Genomic DNA, 19995 nt, shown 5'->3' with positions numbered 1-19995 from the left:
TATGTTATTTAGATTATCGTTTTATCCAGAACACATTTTCCGGCCAATAGGTATACCCGCCGATTTTCAAGGGAACTAACTGTTGGTGATCCCAATAAGGCATCAGCCCGTTGTCAACCATGATCTTTATAATTTCCTTTCCACTTGGATTATTCTTATGCAAAACCCATTCCATTAATATACCTTTAACATTCACTGTTTGGAAGAAATTCTTTGCCGCTTTTAAAGCTTTAAGTTCTGTTCCCTCTATGTCCATTTTTACAAAAACGTCTTTGGTTTTAATCAGTGGAATTAAATCATCCAAAAAAATTGACCCGATGATGATTTGCCGTGACATTCTGTCAGTTTTTAAGGGTTTCACATATGATCCCCCGATATTATTTTCTACGACCTCAATCGTAACATTTTGACGTTCATCCGAAATGGCGTTATGTACCAACGTGACATTTTCTTTCAGTGAATTAATTTCTAAAGATTTGGACAAAAGAGCAAGATTTTTATCAAAAATATCCACCGATACGACCGGTATTCCGAGTTTAGCTGCAAACAGTGTATACACTCCAATGTTACATCCCAGATCTACGAACGTTATTTGTTGGTTCTTTGTCAAAATATCCCCGGTAGCATTGAGAAAATCCTGTTCCCAGGTAGCAAACTCATGAACAAATGCCGATATCATAGTGTCTTGCTTTGGGTCGTGGGTACATATTTTTATCATCCCCCTCCATGTTTGAAATGGAACACAAGGAGCACTCTTCAGTTTTTGGTAATAAAAGGTGTTTACGGCATTATTTTCAGGATTGTGATCGCTTGCTATTTTTGTCTGCTCCGGAGATTTTCGATCAAACTGATGAACGTAAAAGGAGTCGTGGATCGAGCTATCAATGTGGTCTCTTACTGTATGTTTTTTTATCTTCACTGACCTCTTGGCTTTTCTGTCCTCCCTGTCTTGCCTGTACAAATATGTCGACAAGCAAACGGCGATAGAAAACAGAATTCCTATAGTAATTATGACAGTTCTTCGTCTCCGTAACATGCACTAGGTATCTGTTACTCTTTAGTGTCAATGTATTTACTAGGACCTTTCTGCAAACATAAACATGTTATGTTACAAATGTCTCCTAGAGATTTTGACACGTGTTACAAGCAAAGTTAATTAGTCACTTAATCGGAAATATACACGTAACATTTCGTATTATTAATGCATTTGATGCATATAAAACTCATGTTTTTAATTCATGTATAAATAGAACAGTAAAATGCATAATACTACAGATTTAAATTATGCATGTATTGAACGCGTAGTTTATTGATTTAGATATTTTTCGTTTAGTAAAAGAATCATGTTCTTGATATGGAAAAGGTTGCAAAATTAACAGATGCATGTATATGTACAAAAGTTGACATGTTTATACCCCGACGGAACCAATACAATTGTAGTTAGCGTGAAATACAACTTTTGATCTCCATACAAGATAAATATATAAATCCTTTCCAAGTTGTCGGGATGTTTTGACCTATAATCGTTATATATTCTTTATATAAAAAGCTTACCGATCAGGTGAATATGACTTCCGTTATATGTACCTTAAATCAATGCCTGTGTCTACTGTTTATTATACAGGTAAGCGTTACCTGACGGGGCTCGCCACGGGATAAAAAATGAAGGTGGAATGCCACACCAACATTTTATTTTATAGATCCCTGAGTCAACCTTTTTAAACAATGGTTTCAGCATTGAAAGGCCGACATTATCTCTTACTTTTTTAAGAAGATTTATTTGTATTTTTTTTAAAGAAAATTTAAAAAATTATTTACGTCAAAATTAGATGCTTTCTTGCAAAAATTTTGCTGTAAATGAATGCAGCATATGAATATTTAATATAACATGTAAAGAAAAGCCGTATAGATATATATTAAAATTTAAATAAAAAAACATGAAAATAAAACAGGTAATTTGTGAATTTTTTTTTTAGACTTGCGGTTAAAATCTTCCTAAAACAAGTCATAACTGGGGAGAACATGTTCCTTAATCATGTGAATAAAAGACATTGAAACGAAATAGCCAAATTTTAGAGCATTTTTTAAACGAAGGCCCATACTTTTACGAATCCGGTTTTAATTTTACACACCAATGTAAAATTCAGATTATCACTTTTCCATTGAAATAAAATCTTTTTGGCTGATTGAAAATAATTAAGCAAGTATATATTTGTTTATTATAGCCTTATTGTGCATACAAAGCATTTAATATACCTTATTGATGGAAATTAACACTGCACTATGTCCATAGGATCTATATGTCGTTTGGTACATACACAGACTCAAAATCTTTTATTGCTTTAATGGACCAAAAGCTTTTTGATTTTCTTTTAAGTAAACTTACTTGAGATTTATTTTTATTGATTTTAAGTCTATTTCATCCATTTAAATTTTACTTTTTAAAAAAATTTCCAATGAATAATTGAAAAAATTGATATTCCAAAAATGGGGGTATACGTTTTCAAAAGACTGTTTTGTAATTAAGTATGTGTTTTTTGTTAACTTTAGGTATAATTATTAATAGTTTTAAAGAAAAAATGGCATCTAAACAGTTTAGATTATAACAAATAAAGATATTTTGAGAATTTTTTTTGAAAGACATGGACAGATTCAATGTCAGTTTGTTAATGTTTTGCAATAAAGATTTCACATATTCTTTTGGGAAATGAATATTTTTGATTTTCGTACGTTTTAACGAAAATTTGATGTGATTTGGTGCCTAACTAAATAACATATGATATCACACTTCTTTATGTTCCATTTTAGCTGTTGAGTTTTTAGAGGTATGTGCTCTGAGACATGTTGTATGAAAATTAACCTGCAAAGATATGTCTTTTATGGGTGTTTTAGTTAGTTTAAGACTTATTTAAGATATTTGAATAAAAAATTATCAGTTTGACAGAAAATTCTAAAATTACGGACCAACCCTAATTTATTCTAATCGTGCTGATCAAAATTAAACCATAATTATATAATTATTGGAAATAAATTAAATAACATTTCCCCAAGAACGCTAGTCTGATTAGATGTAATAAGGATTAAAACATTATTTAACTTGACAATCAAAAATTGTTTTTACTTTATTAAATACATTCATTTTTATTTAGATAAGTATAAATCATTTCATTTAAAGTCTTTAACATTTTTGTCAAGTATATTTTTACTTTCTACCCGCATAGCTTAATTAAATATCAAATCAAAATATGGGGTCAATATGCTTCTTTTAACGCTACAGTACATTAAATATGACCTTTTTGCACTGAAATCTGTGTCTTTATCAAAAATTACATTTTCAGTGTTTTCTCTCCAATATTTTAAAATTGGGACTAAGAAAAAGTTTCAAATTGCTTAGCATAATCAATTATTTGACTTTTGTACGCTGACAAAATGTATATTTTCTGGCATTGTAAATTTAATAAGCAAGAGAATCATTTCTTTTTTCACTTCTGGATTATCGAAAACAGAAGGATTGATGGTTTTCATATTGCCCCTAAATCTATTAATACGCGATTTTAACATGGATCTGATAAATTTAATCCATTCTGATAAAGCGTCAACGTCTTCTTTTTTATATTGGCCCATCGTCTGGGATAATCTTCAACAGAATCCATGATATTAATGAAAATACGACGCCAGTTGAAAGATCTGGGTTTCCTTTATTTAGGACCCTTTAAAATAAGTGATATAAGGTCCTCATCATTAACTATATTTACGTCACCTGTAAGAACATGTCCAACAGGGTTATACTTATTGGGGGAAGAAGAACATGAACACGATGGAGGATTATGTTTCTGAAACTCGATACTCATCGAATTGCCACCTTTCCTAAGGATTAAGATTAAAGTTAAAATTTGTGAAAGTGCAAGGATGTGTCAATCAAACCCGCCAAAGAATTTGAAGTTTTTATATTTTTTAAATGAAAAAAGATCTTTAATTAATTTTTACCATCAGAGGTGTTAAACAACTCTTTTGAAAAATCCGTCGTCAATTCAGTGTATAGATAATGGATTAACAATTAGCATGAAAAACTTCAGTCAGCATTTGACTCAATGATAAATTGTTTTTGCTGGCAAGCCGCTGAAGGTCATTGTATCGACCAAAGAACTAAAGAAATGATGACTTTAAACCAGACTGCTGATATTCTTGTTTCATCAACTTGTTTGTCAATAATTTACCTCGTTTTAGAAATTGTTCATACATAGAACATGCTCTTGTGTATAGAAAATATAAACGATATATGCAGGTGAAGAAGGTATATTGCTGCATAAATAAGGAAGTTGACGATAGAAAAGTTAAAGTCATCAAGTTTATCACAGAGCTTGCTTATTAGAGTACCATTATCGTCTTCATCAAGTAAAATATCCTACCTTTCATCTCAAGATCATCAGGATATATCGTATCGACATAAAAAATGGAAATAACCATTGTTAACAACACCATTTCATCAACAACACAACAGCAAGAGGCTTATGCATATAAAATTATATTTTTTATAGGTGCTTATGGAACGCCGTCACTGCCTTATAACAGAACACTACAATTGCATTGTGTCAACTTTCAATTCCATTATGTCAACACTTTGTGACATTTACTTACAGTACTATTGCATTAAGTCAACTTTCCATTACATTATGTCAACTCTTTATGACATTTACACACTCTACTATTGCGTTATATTATACTTTTATGTAAATTACTTGAATCTGATTCGTCGAGAAACATTTGATAAAAAACACTACTACCCGCTGAATAATGAAGCCACGCCCTCCTGCGTAGCAACAGTCAACATTGCTTGACAACAGGTGGTATTCCAAAAAATAGCGACTGCGCGGAATTTATGCGCGCACGGTTCACTGTAATATGTTTTTGTATGAAACTTTCAGTATAATATAATAAATATTGCATGTAGTTGAGTGTAACATTGAAAATTTTCACCCCTCGAAAACCATTGTCAACAATGGTTTTCTTGGGGTGGAAATTTTCAATGTTACACTCAACTACATGCAATATTTATATAATGTCAACTTTCCATTACATTATGTTAACTCTTTATGACATTAACCCACACCACTATTGCATTGTGTCAATCTTCCATTACATTATATCAACTCTTTATGACATTTACACACACTACTATTGCATTGTGTCAACCTTCCATTACATTATATTATACTTTCATGTAAATTACTTGAATCTGATTCGTCGAGAAACATTTGATAAAAAACACTACTACCCGCTGAATAATGAAGCCACGCCCTCCTGCGTAGCAACAGTCAACATTGTTTGACGACGGGTGGTATTACAAAAAATAGCGACTACGCGGGATTTATGCGCATACGGTTCACTGTAATATGTATTTGTATAAAACATTCAGTATAATATAATAAATATCGCATGTAGTTGAGTGTAACATTGAAAATTTTCACCCCTCGAAAACCATTGTCAACCTCGGCTGCGCCTCGGTTGACAATGGGTTTCTTGGGGTGAAAATTTTCAGTGTTACACGCAACTACATGCAATATTTATATAATGTCAACTCTTTATGACATTTACACACTCTACTATTGCGTTATGTCAACATTCCATTACATTATATTAAGTCTTTATGGCATTAACGCGTACTTCAATTACATTGCGCCAATCTTCCATTGCATTATATCAGCTCTTTATGACATTAAGTCAAAACAATTTTACGTGGTGTAAAAATGTTTTTATATAATTTCAACTCATTATTACATTATGTGCACTCTCTACTATTTGGTCTAAGTAGTTCATTACATTATGTGAATTCATCTTTAATTCAATATCAAGTCGCTATAACACGATGTCAGAATTTCATTACATGATGTGAAAAAAATTGTCACATGTGGCCAATTCTTTACTGTATTGTGTCATCAATATGCTACATGACGACGGGAATCTATCACATGATGTCAATTTTTCCTTACTTTTTGACAAATCATTATTATGTTATGCCATTGTATCTTTATTACATTGTGTCTAAAATGCTTAGCCTCTTGTCAGTATATCTTAGAATATTTCAACTCTTTATTGTGTGACGTAAGGTTTAGGTTATGCCTAAAAGTTCGTTTTGTGTTTTCAATATTACATGCACATATGTTAAACATGCAAATAATTTAAATCAAATATATCAAATATTAAATTATACACAAGACTTAATTAATTCTTAATTAATATGAGGTTAAAATTTATAAATAGGATTATGTTCCCGTGGAATCTTTATTGACGATTGTTTTTAATTCAATGGCCGTTAAATCTCATACTTATCGCAAATCAAATAGTATGTGTCATGCAGCAATATTTTCCTTTTTATTTAGAAATATTTTGAAAAGTCCGAAACTTCTGATCTAACTACAAAACATTGTCCTAAGCTTTTTATCAGTCTTTAACCCTCCTTTTAAAAAAAAAAAAAGTGTAAACACATCGTATTTCGTACGTGCACTGGTGGGTGGGTGGGTGGGGAGAGGGGGGATCCCGCTCTCCCATCTTTAGTGACCAAACTATGCATGAAATTAATCAATTGATTTTACTTTGTAGGACATTGCATTAGTCTCACATAAAGTATAACTGAAATAAGTTGAAACGTTTTATATAAAAAAAACTTAAGCCTGAGAGCCTCCAGGCTTTCATCCCCTAGTCCCCAACTTAGACACCATACCGTCCCGCTATAGCTACTCTTTTCAACAACCCAAGATCGCCACTGATATGTGCCTATGTTTACTGAGGCATGGTCAATTGATTTAAGAGAGGGACTAGTAGATTTTTGTAACAGAATTCTAGTCCTGGAATGGTTGAAAAATGACTCATTCCAGTGACGTTGCATCGTTTTTGAAAGTTTGGGGAGGTTTGTCAGCCAGAAAAAAATAACGTACAAGAAAAGGCAAAAAAAAAAAAATCCTTTTTCGGGTGAAAGAGGGGAGGGGGGGGGGGGGGTCCAACTTCGATCAGTCCTAAAAAAAAAAAAATTTCCAAATATACTACATTACCCTTATACTTCAGCAAAAAGTGGGGCGGAATTTCAATGAACATTTTCTATGATAAAGTTATGTCGGGAAATAAGAGGAAGCCAGACCCCCCCCCCTCATATAATGTGTCTGTAATTAGTCCTAATTCATCAACCCCCCCCCCCCCCCCCCCCCCCCCCCCCCCCGTCGTGAAAACACGGTTATCAACTTTGACATAATGTAAATGTATTTTATAGCACGTAATGAACATTTGTAATCAACATGATAAAGAATTAACACAATGTAAAGATAGTTTTAAATCACATAAAGAAGAGTTGACATTATACACTTATCCACTGGTTGTGAGTGGGATAGCTCTTTTATCAAACCCGCGACAGGGAACTATTCCCCGAGGGCTTGCCCGAGGGGAATAGTCCCTGTCAAGGGTTTGATAAAAGAGCTATCCCACTCACAACCAGTGGATAAGCGTTTTATTATACTGATGTATAATATAATTTCTATGGTTTGAATTTTTTGGGAGTAAGATAATACTGCAAGAATAATCTGATATCCTGATGACGTCACAATGCTACTGAAATTATTATGACATCATCAGTCAATAGATTTATCGCTGGAAATCAAAATTGGAGGCAAAAATTGCATGAAAATTTTCCGAAGGTGGATAGCAAAAACTATACCCCGGGGTATAGTTTTGCTATGCCTGAACTATAAAAGATAGCTATTTTACCTTCTGAACTTTATATAGGAAACATTCTAACAGAAGTATAACAAGAGGCCCAGGGGCCACAGCGCTCACCTGAGCACAACGGGCTTGGATTTAACCCCCCCCCCCAGGTGTTCATCATTTGAACAAACTAGAATCTTAACTACCTGTGGATGATTCCATATAAATAACACTAATTGTAGCTTTGAAGTACTTGAAAAGAAGATTTTAAAAGGTTTCCCTATATATCCCTATGTAAGACTTGGGTGGGCCATTTTGGCCCCACCCCAGCCCCAGGGGTCATGATTTGAACAAACTTGAATCTACATTACCTGAGGATGATTCCACATGAATTTCATCTTTCCTGGCCCAGTGGTTCTTGAGAAGAAGATTTTTAAAGATTTTTCCTATATATTCCTATGTAAAACTTGGGTCAGCCAATTTGGCCCCAACCTTGCCCTGGGGCTCATGATTTGAACAAACTTGAATCTACACTACCTGAGGATGATTCCACATGAGTTTCATCTTTCCTGGCCCAGTGGTTCTTGAGAAGAAGATTTTTAAAGATTTTTCCTATATATTCCTATGTAAAACTTGGGTCGGCCATTTTGGCCCCACCCTTGCCCCGGGGGTCATGATTTGAACAAACTTGAATCCACATTACCTGAGGATGATTCCACATGAGTTTCATCTTTCCTGGCCCAGTGGTTCTTGGGAAGAAGATTTTTAAAGATTTTTCCTATATATTCCTATGTAAAACTTGGGTCGGCCATTTTGGCCCCACCCTTGCCCCGGAGGTCATGATTTGAACAAATTTAAATCTACACTACCTGAGGATGATTCCACATGAGTTTCATCTTTCCTGGCCCAGTGGTTCTTGAGAAGAAGATTTTTAAAGATTTTTCCTTTAAATTCCTATGTAAAACTTGGGTCGGCCATTTTGGCCCCACCCTTGCCCTGGGGGTCATGATTTGAACAAACTTGAATCTACACTACCTGAGGATGATTCCACATGAGTTTCATCTTTCCTGGCCCAGTGGTTCTTGAGAAGAAGATTTTTAAAGATTTTTCCTATAATTCCTATGTAAAACTTGGGTCGGCCATTCTGGCCCCACCCTTGCCCCGGGGGTTATGATTTGAACAAACTTGAATCTACACTACCTGGGGATGATTCCACATGAGTTTCATCTTTCCTGGCCCAGTGGTTCTTGAGAAGAAGATTTTTTTAAATTGCCATTAATTTTTCTCTAATTCATAATTATCTCCCCTTGGAAAAGGGCGTGACCCTTCATTTGAACAAACTTGATTCCCCTTTACCCAAGGATACTTTGTGCCAAGTTTGGTTAAAATTGGCCCAATGGTTCTTGAGAAGAAGATGAAAATGTGAAAAGTTAACGACGACGACAACGACGACGACAACGACAGACAACGGACAAATTTTGATCAGAAAAGCTCACTTGAGCCTTCGGCTCAGGTGAGCTAATAAAACGTAATTATATATCCACATCACGGAATGGAGTTTTGACATAATGTAATAAAGTGTTGGTATAATATGGAACGCCGGGACTGTCTCCATAATATATGTTCACATTATGTTATAAACCTTTTTACATCACGTAATAAAGCACTGACATAAAGGTAAGATGTTTTCACCTCACACTGTGATGACCTCGGCGTAAAATGAAGATTCATTAACATCACATAATATAGAAATATACACTCACAAAAGGGAATGGACTTTGACTTAACGTAATGATAAATTTAATCATAGAACACATGAAAAACGAAATTAACTTGACGTAATGCAATTTTGACCTCACATATTAAAGAAATGAAATAATATAAAGAAACATTCATTTCACGTAATAAAGTTTTAACACAATGTAAACATATTTTCACTTCACATAATGAACTTTGGACTTCAAGTTATAAAGTGCTGACACAATGGAAGAATGTGTTTACTTCATGAAATGCAGCATTGACACAATGTAAAGATATTTTTCCATCATCCCACAAAAAATTGACATAACGTAAAGATATGTTCACATCACGTAATGATAGATTGACATAATGAATGCATAGTTTTATGCTATAAGGCAGTGATGGCGTTCCATAGGTGCTTATATAATATATGTTTCGTTAAGTGAGTCGGTGCACACAGCAACCTCAGTCACCGAGTGAGGGTATTAGACCCCTTAAACTAGTTGTCTTTCGGAATGATGTGCGTTCAGAAAGATAGACTTTAGAGCTGATAAACATCTTATGATACATAGGCATTTCCGAATAATTAGAATGAACTTTAATATTGCATGTCGTTTCCAACATGTGTATGCCATTGGCCCAAACAGCCACATAATTTTGTCTATTTATTACTTTCAAAACAAAGTATGTGACTCTCTCTGTGATTTTTATTAATAGCGAGCGCAGCGAGGCGGCGCAAAGCGCCGCTCGCGTAGCGAGCTCAATAGACTAACGTGTACGAACGGAGGAAATTCGGGTTGAAAGCTGCACATTGTTCCAAGAAATTTTTATCTCACCGCGTGAAAAAATTCCAAACTCCCAATAATCTTTTGCGGTGCAAAGCAACATGGTGGCTAAATCATAACAACAACTTACTAGAAAAAATACAAACAACGATTTAATGCAATCTCCATGCCACAAAACTATCGTTTGCGTTCTAAGTCAACAGGACTTTTTATTTGACGTCATAGTTTCGTCACTTAAACGGCTCGGGTATTTCCGATTTTGTCGGAAACTTCCGAAAAGTTCGGAATCTCGATCCCATGCCTGGGAAGTGATTTCTTTTTATTCTTTTATTTTTTTATGAACTTAGGATGAGCAGTGCAAGTTAAAGCTGTGTAAATGTTTTTAATAGTAAATAACTGCGCTCGCCCCAACGGTCGCACCGTAGAACATATTAACCTTCAAGGAAGGAAGGGTCCTGCCAAATCCACGGGAATAAAATTCGAAAGATTAGACAATCTGCCCAAATTCATATACTACATGTACAAGATGTGTTTGTGAAACACTTTGGTCCAGCAGCAACACACTTCGAAAAACCTATTTTTAGCATATAGGTCATAGTCAAGGTCACTAGGTCATTGACCTTGGCGTCATTTGGTAGAACTTAATAGGTGGAGTATGCATACCAAATTTCATAAGTCTCTATCTCTCATGGTTCAAAAGTTATGGCGAAGATTAAAGTTGACAACAGACAGACAGACAGGGCAAAAACAAAATACGCCCCCGATCTATCAGTACGGGCGCATAAAAAGTAAAATCATTTGCAACAAAATCCCGAAAGAATTTCTGCCGGACGAAAATCCAATTTGTCCCAGCAAATTCGACCAAACAATTTTTTATCTGTCCCTCCAAGGCGCCGAAAATTCTGTAGGTAACAGGAATCGATATAATTGAGCATTATCTTTTCAAATGGATAATGTTGAGGGATTAGGATGTACATGTATTGAGCCTCTGAGCACATTCATGGGCATCGGAAGCAAATTGAAAGTGGGGGGATAGCTAAACAACAACAAGAGGCCCACGGGCCTTATAGGTCACCTGAGTATTGTGTAACAACTTTCTAACAATTAAATTTGGTTCGCGTTTTAACCAGAGGCCATGTAATTCACAATTCACAATTTTGAAAGGGGCACCGTTGCTTATCATAATTATAAACTTAGCATGCTTACTCTATTTACTTAATACTTAGAGGTAGATCAGAGTAAAAATGAGAAAATGCACTTCCACTTTATAACCAGTTGTGCACCTCACCCTAAGGGAACCACTGACCCTAGGGCCACATATATCAAAATTTTGCAAATTGTATCATAAAATGGTTGATTAATACTAAAGAGCATATTTCAAAGTATTAATTTATTTTCAGACTATGTACCCCCCCCCCTTGACCCGGGGGGGATAAAAATAACCATTTTGCTAGATGTACCTGTCTTAATCATAAATATATATACTTGGATCATTGGCATTAAACCCAGGAGCAAACGAAAAGATTTTCAAAGAATTAATGTATTTTTACAATATAATCAATAGAGCCCCGCCCTCTCACCAGAACCCCTGACCCTGGGGCCATAAAATTCACAATTTTGGTAGAGGCACTCTTGCTCATCATAACTATGTACTTAGTTAGTTTATTTGATATCCAGAAGCAGAGAAGAAGATTTTCAAAGTATAAATGCATTTTCACTATATAATCATAGAGCCCCGCCCTAACACCAGAACCCCTGACCCTGGGGCCATAAAATTCACAATTTTGGAGGAGGCACTCATGCTCATGATAACTATGTAATTAGTTAGTTTATTTAATACCCAGGAGCATAGTAGAAGATTTTCAAAGAAATAATGCATTTTCACTATATAATCTATATAGCCCCGCCCTAGCACTAGAACCCCTGACCCTGGGGCCATGAATTTCAAAAATTTGGTAGAGGACTTAAAGCTCATTATATTCATGCCAACAGTTTGCCTGCTTGATGTCTAGGAGTACAGAAGAAGATTTTTTAAGATTGCAATAATGTTAATGGTTTTGGCCCCATCCCTCAGGCTCCAGGGGGACGGGGACCATAAAATTCATAATTTATGTTCTCTTTTACCCATAGATACTGTAGTTAGAATTTGGTTGAAATTGGTTCAGTGGCTTCAGAGAAGCTGAAAATGTTCAAATGTTAACACATGACGGACGACGCACGACGACGGATGAAAACGGATAGCAATAGGTCACCTGATTTACTCAGGTGACCTAAAAAGGTATATCCCAATTTTCAATGCCTATATAATGTCTATTTTTGCAAAAAAAAAAAAGTGCATGGTTCCGACGCTTATGACATTTACAATACCCAATATCAGATGAGTAAATAATTCTAAGAAAAAGAACAAATTATTAGCTAACAATTTGTGATAAAAAAATAATACAACAGAATCATGCTGAGTAGTGAGATAATCACTTGCTGTAGGCCCATATCAGTTCGCTTAAAAAAGCCTGCGAAAAATAAACGGTGCACTGATCAATATTTTGATAAAAAAAAAATCACATTCAGAAACTTCGACAAGGAAGAAAGAAGTGCGCATTTTTTACCTTGAATTTGCTGTGAAAGTAGTACCTGCCTTGCATAAATATCTGTATCGTTTAGATCTCTTTGCCGAGGAGGTCAAGTTATGGCAATAAACGTTATATTGTCTTATGTTTTGTCAATGGTTTGTTACACTTTTGTCTTTGGTAAGTACAAGATTTCCAAGTCTTTTTGTGACTTAAAAATCAATTCAGAAACTGTCAAAGGAAATATCATTTACTTGTAATTTTTACAATACCTTATTTTCTTAAGGAGGCATTCTTGTCTGGTTTCTGACTAAATTAAATATCCAAAGTATATTTGCTTATATGTCATATTTTGGGATGAAAGGGCTTTAATTTAAAAGGCCACAATTTTCTTTCCTCATCACAATTGTACAACTTTAATTAGAAATCGTAAACTGAGTTCGAAATCTAGCAGGGCCGGGACTATATATTTGCGGAACAACGGCATATGAAAATATATCTTTTGCTACTTCTCAAAATTACTATAGAGTCATTGCATTTGATGTTTTTTTAAAGAAAAAAAACTTATTGGCAGAACAAGGCAATATAGCATCTCTTTTATTTCTAAAGATTTATTACAAAAAAATTTAATAAATACCGGTATATGAATACAAGCAATCGGTTCAAGATTTCCCCAAAAATTGTTTTTTTTAAAATAAATTTTACACATACTAATATGAAAATTTTCTTTACATTGTTGGGGGTAAACCTTTTCTAGCTCTGTTCTGTCTTCTGGCAGAGATCATTTAACTAAATTGGACAAAAGATTTGAAAAAGAAATTGTAGTGGAAGATTAATGGTCAGATTAAAAAGTCATATTAGTGTCATACCACTTTTATTTATTTATTTTATAATATTCACATTATTTTTATTTTTGTTCCTCTTAATGCTATCAAATTGCTTTTCAAGTTTGTCTTTTTTTCTTTAACTAATTCTAAAAAATTTATCAATTCTTAAAATTTGTTTAATTCTTAAAATTCGTTTTATCTGCCATATGTATGTGTATATATGTGCATGTGTTTTTGCATGTTAATTTACTCTGTAAATGTTTTCTTGTGATATTTTAAGTAACTGTGAGAGTCGGTTTAAGAGCTCTACAGAGCTCATGTTTCTTGTTATGCAATGTATACAATGTCGACTTTAAATAAAATTTACTTTAGTAAAATTAGTAAAATAAAACTTACTTTACTTACTTCGGAAATTTTTGAGGGAAAATTTCGTGACCGGTAAATATCTAATGGACATTTTAGCGATTTTTTCACCGGTAAAATGGATCAATGTATACGTAATGTCAGCATATTAAATATGAACAAATGCTTTTCAAAATTACAAAATCTAATGAAGGGTTCAATAACAGAAGGAAAAAAACTAGTCTAATAATATTGTAATAGTAAAACAGATTTTATGTATATGGTGCTGACTCTTGATGTTTAAATGACGCAGTTGTTTGACATTAATCTGTTCTAATATGAACACTATCTTGCTCTTAAATTATCCTGCTCTATTCCCCAGAAGATAAAAGGGGTAACCGACGTTAAAATATGGAACGCCATAGCTTTTGATGATATACAGTTGTTAAATCATTATATGCAGTTATAAAATCATTATATGATGTGGTAATATCATAGTATGATGTGCTTAAATCATTATATGCAGTGATAAAAACATTATATGATGTTGTTAAATCATTATATGCAGTGGCTACTTTATTATATGATGTTGTTAAATCATTGTATGCAGTGGTAGAAACATTATATGATGTGGTTAAAACATTATATGCAGTGGTAAATTTATGATATGATGTGGTTAAAACATTATATGCAGTGGTAACTTTATGATATGATGTGGTTAAAACATTATATGCAGTGGTAACTTTATTCAATGATGATGTTTTCTTCGAATTCGAAATCCTTCTTGTTCTAGGATTTGTTTAAACATTTTCTAGCCACATAGTGGAAAATCATCCTTTGCTTTTAGCACTTTTATATCAAGCTGCTGATCTGTTATACAACTAAAAGCCATTTTACTTAAAGAATACTTGTTCATTCGCCGGTATATTGTTCTCTGTGAAACCAACAAAAGGTTAGCTATTTCAGATATCTCAAAACCATTTTCCAGAAGATTTTCAAGTGGGCATTTAGGAATGTCAAATTCAGGAACCCCTCCATCCATTGTGACTTTGCTTGGTTTACAACTTCCGTACTTCACACACTCAGTACGCAACTTCATCATGTCAGAACTGTTAGTTATTCCCAAAGTTTGCAGTTCAGCCATGGAGAGTTTTCCAACAATGTCTGGTGTTATCTTTTCTTTTTCAAAGTTTGAGTAAACAGTCTCTATATGAAGTTTTTTTGAGAACTTTTGTCATTACAGCATCCACCATTTTGAAAAGACAATATATTCTTTGATCGCTATATAGATATATATATATATATATATATATATATATATATATATATATATATATATATATAACACATTTTAAAACACATTTTACAACAACTCTTAAACTAACATAACTGCCCTAAGTGAAGAAATATTAATATAGAAAGCACAAAGAAATTCACTTTTACATGGATACCCACTTCCGCCCCAGCCCGGGGTTGAACTCTCGACCTTCGAAATCTGTCTCCTAGCAGTGCAGGAACAGCGCGCTAGACCGCTCGGCTATCTAGGCGAGTCAAAAAACTTGCTTTCGATGCCGATGGAATTCTCGCGGCGCTGCCCTACACTACACGGTCATTGAGAATAGAAGTGAGATACAGTTATTTGGACATTAGTTTTTTAACAGAGGATTGTTACCAATACATGTTGAAATGAAATTAATTATTATTTATAAAGCACATTTTACAACAACTCTTAAACTAACATAACTGCCCTAAGTGTCGAGAGTTCAACCCCGGGCTGGGGCAGAAGTGGGTATCCATGTAAAAGTGAATTTCTTTGTGCTTTCTATATTAATATTTCTTCACTTAGGGCAGTTATGTTAGTTTAAGAGTTGTTGTAAAATGTGCTTTATAAATAATAATTAATTTCATTTCAACATGTATTGGTAACAATCCTCTGTTAAAAAACTAATGTCCAAATAACTGTATCTCACTTCTATTCTCAATGACCGTGTAGTGTAGGGCAGCGCCGCGAGAATTCCATCGGCATCGAAAGCAAGTTTTTTGACTTGCCTAGATAGCCGAGCGGTCTAGCGCGCTGTTCCTGCACTGCTAGGAGACAGATTCCGAAGGTCGAGGGTTCAACCCCGGGCTGGGGCGGAAGTGGGTATCCATGTAAAAGTGAAATTCTTTGTGCTTTCTATATTAATATTTCTTCACTTAGGGCAGTTATGTTAGTTTAAGAGTTGTTGTAAAATGTGCTTTATAAATAATAATTAATTTCATTTCAACATGTATTGGTAACAATCCTCTGTTAAAAAACTAATGTCCAAATAACTGTATCTCACTTCTATTCTCAATGACCGTGTAGTGTAGGGCAGCGCCGCGAGAATTCCATCGGCATCGAAAGCAAGTTTTTTGACTCGCCTAGATAGCCGAGCGGTCTAGCGCGCTGTTCCTGCACTGCTAGGAGACAGATTCCGAAGGTCGAGGGTTCAACCCCGGGCTGGGGCGGAAGTGGGTATCCATGTAAAAGTGAATTTCTTTGTGCTTTCTATATTAATATTTCTTCACTTAGGGCAGTTATGTTAGTTTAAGAGTTGTTGTAAAATGTGCTTTATAAATAATAATTAATTTCATTTCAACATGTATTGGTAACAATCCTCTGTTAAAAAACTAATGTCCAAATAACTGTATCTCACTTCTATTCTCAATGACCGTGTAGTGTAGGGCAGCGCCGCGAGAATTCCATCGGCATCGAAAGCAAGTTTTTTGACTTGCCTAGATAGCCGAGCGGTCTAGCGCGCTGTTCCTGCACTGCTAGGAGACAGATTCCGAAGGTCGAGAGTTCAACCCCGGGCTGGGGCGGAAGTGGGTATCCATGTAAAAGTGAATTTCTTTGTGCTTTCTATATTAATATTTCTTCACTTAGGGCAGTTATGTTAGTTTAAGAGTTGTTGTAAAATGTGCTTTATAAATAATAATTAATTTCATTTCAACATGTATTGGTAACAATCCTCTGTTAAAAAACTAATGTCCAAATAACTGTATCTCACTTCTATTCTCAATGACCGTGTAGTGTAGGGCAGCGCCGCGAGAATTCCATCGGCATCGAAAGCAAGTTTTTTGACTTGTCTAGATAGCCTAGCGGTCTAGCGCGCTGTTCCTGCACTGCTAGGGGACAGATTAGGTCAAGAGTTCAACCCCGGGCTGGGGCGGAAGTGGGTATCCATGTAAAAGTGAATTTCTTTGTGCTTTCTATATTAATATTTCTTCACTTAGGGCAGTTATGTTAGTTTAAGAGTTGTTGTAAAATGTGCTTTATAAATAATAATTAATTTCATTTCAACATGTATTGGTAACAATCCTCTGTTAAAAAACTAATGTCCAAATAACTGTATCTCACTTCTATTCTCAATGACCGTGTAGTGTAGGGCAGCGCCGCGAGAATTCCATCGGCATCGAAAGCAAGTTTTTTGACTTGCCTAGATAGCCGAGCGGTCTAGCGCGCTGTTCCTGCACTGCTAGGAGACAGATTCCGAAGGTCGAGAGTTCAACCCCGGGCTGGGGCGGAAGTGGGTATCCATGTAAAAGTGAATTTCTTTGTGCTTTCTATATATATATGATCACTGATCACTGATCAAGAAATCTGTAAAGGCGACATGCCTAATGTAATTCAAGCAGTAATTAACGCAATGCGTTTTCGTAAGAAATAAAGGAGAAAATATTCAGTGGATGTAAATATAAAGTTATTACTACATATAATGATTTTACCACTGTATATAATGATGACACCACTGCATATAATAAAATTATCACTGCATTTAATGATTTTATCACTATATATAATGATAAATCCACTGCAAATAATAAAGTTATAACTACATATAATGATTTTATCATATAATGATAAAACCACTGCATATAATAAAGTTAACAATGAATATAATGATTTTACCACTATATATAATGATAAAACCTCTTCACATAAAGGTTATACCACACCATATAATATGAATGTGACCTTAAGGCAGCTATGGCGTTCCATATTAAAACGTCTACTTCCATCTTTAAATTAAACTGGAATGTTCCTTCCATTAAGGGGCTCCGACCCTCAGCCAGGAAGGACAACTCTTTAATTTATAATTTAATTCAAAAAGTCTTTAAATGAAGCTTGAAAATTAAATATTTTCATGCAACAATTTTCATTATATGCCTCTCAATGTGCTTCAAGGTTCTTTGAACTTCTCAGAAAGTTCTAATTAAAAGTAGAATTTTTTATCCCGAAAAAGCATTTTTAGATACCAATGTTTATTAACATGATATGAAATTAGAAGTTATTGATGGAGCTTTGCAATATATGCTAAAAATAGCTTTTTTTAGAATTTTGTTGCCACCGGGCACATAGTGTTTCACAAACACATCTTGTTCTAACCTTACTTTTAATTTGTTTCCCGTATTTTAAAAGAAACGTCATACGGTTTTGACGTAACTTATTGTGACATAGATAGGGCTGGGTATTGGCCCGAGATTTCGTATTGCGATATATTGTGATATTTTTTACTGTATTGCGATATGTATTGCAATATTTTCAATGTAATTAAAATGGCATTTTCTTACTATATTTACTTTAATTTACATGCAGAATGTACATAACTATGATAAGTAACCAACATGGAAAAAAAATCTTGTTGATTTCATTTAAGTTATGCTCTGAAATGCTTCCACAGAGCAACTTCTGTATTACTGTTTGGCTTAATAACAAACTTTCATAAGTCAATTTTTTTATCTAATGACAAAATTCCTTTATCTAAGCATATTGCCAAGTTATCGATATAACAAATCGTATTGCGATACGATTTTTTTGACATTGTATTGCAATATATTGAAATATCGATATTTTTGCCCAGCCCTAGATATAGACAACTTATGTTATACAATATAAACGAAATCTTTTATCAATGTTCTAACATTGTGTTTAAACTCACTTTAAACCATTTAAATTGGATAGCTATTAAATTCATTCTTTATAATTTAATTTTTATTCATTTAGTGTAAGAAAAAGTTAATTGCCCTTAAAACCTACTTCAAACTGTACAAAATTTAAATGTAACATCAAGCGGAGCGATACGTCTTTGAGATTTTGGCAATCCAATTTACACAATCTTTAACCGATCAAATACTGCGTTATAACCAGAATTAGAATATTAAAATTAACATTTTAAAAATAAATATTGAAGAATCCTTTTCTCTGGAATTATTGTGGTTCATTTGATTTCAACAGATTCTTGGATTTATAGAACCAAGAGCATCTTACTAACTGCTGCCTCTTTTTTGCACTTCTAGCTTCCAATACCCCAGATCTGGATGTAACTAATGGTTATACTGCCGACACAAGCAGAAGTAAAGTTTCGTTTGTTTAGATATTGTTTTACCTTCCTATCAAGATTTTTTCACTCACAAGGAGACGCCACTATTTGCGGGTGGAGAACTGCAAATTTTGTCCTATACTCGACACTCAGGGCCAGTGTGCATTGACGGATCTTTTTAGTGCCAGTTTATATTGCGACAAGGAATTTCGGTTTTTACGTACAGTCTCAACCGATTGACCGTTTTCCAAGTCCCATTTAGTGGAATTCGAACTTGTGACGTAACAATAAACCCTTTATTCCGCGACTCTAAAGCAGGTGTTCTAACCACTGCGCCACGTGGAAGACCAGAAAATAAAGTATTGTCCCCATTAAACCGGTAGATAAATAAATTCATAGCCCCGTTCACATGCGCTGATTTACTCACCGGATGTAATTTTTGCATGCGTGCTAAATTTGCAACCGAGTGTAAAGGTATATTTCCTAAGCGTTCACATGGGCAGGTATTAAAAAAGTAGATTAGAATGGCAATGATTCATGAAGTTTAAGAAAAAGATGATGGATTATTTGAGGTTCAGAAGGAGGAGAATATTTTCTTATCCGGTATCTGTAGGTTTTTGCGCTGGGATAAGTCGTTTAAGGGATCAATGGGCTAGGGAAAGGTCAACACATTGGTAAGCATGAATTGCTTTATAAA

General features: G+C 34.4%; 1 protein-coding gene across 1 annotated transcript; it reads right to left on the bottom strand.

Moving 5' to 3' along the window:
• Positions 1-13: 13 nt before the first annotated feature.
• Positions 14-1055, bottom strand: LOC134281566 (uncharacterized). Its single transcript, XM_062764002.1, has one exon. The coding sequence runs from the start codon at positions 1034-1036 to the stop codon at positions 14-16; it is 1023 nt and encodes a 340-aa protein (XP_062619986.1). The 5' UTR covers positions 1037-1055.
• Between the last annotated feature and the right edge of the window lie 18940 nt (positions 1056-19995).

The sequence above is a fragment of the Saccostrea cucullata genome, unplaced genomic scaffold, assembly GCF_032062105.1.
Source record: "Saccostrea cucullata isolate Sc308-1 unplaced genomic scaffold, CSIRO_AGI_Scuc_v1 ctg5508, whole genome shotgun sequence".
NCBI classification, from domain to species: domain Eukaryota; kingdom Metazoa; phylum Mollusca; class Bivalvia; order Ostreida; family Ostreidae; genus Saccostrea; species Saccostrea cuccullata.
This window is presented reverse-complemented; position numbering and strand designations above follow the sequence as displayed.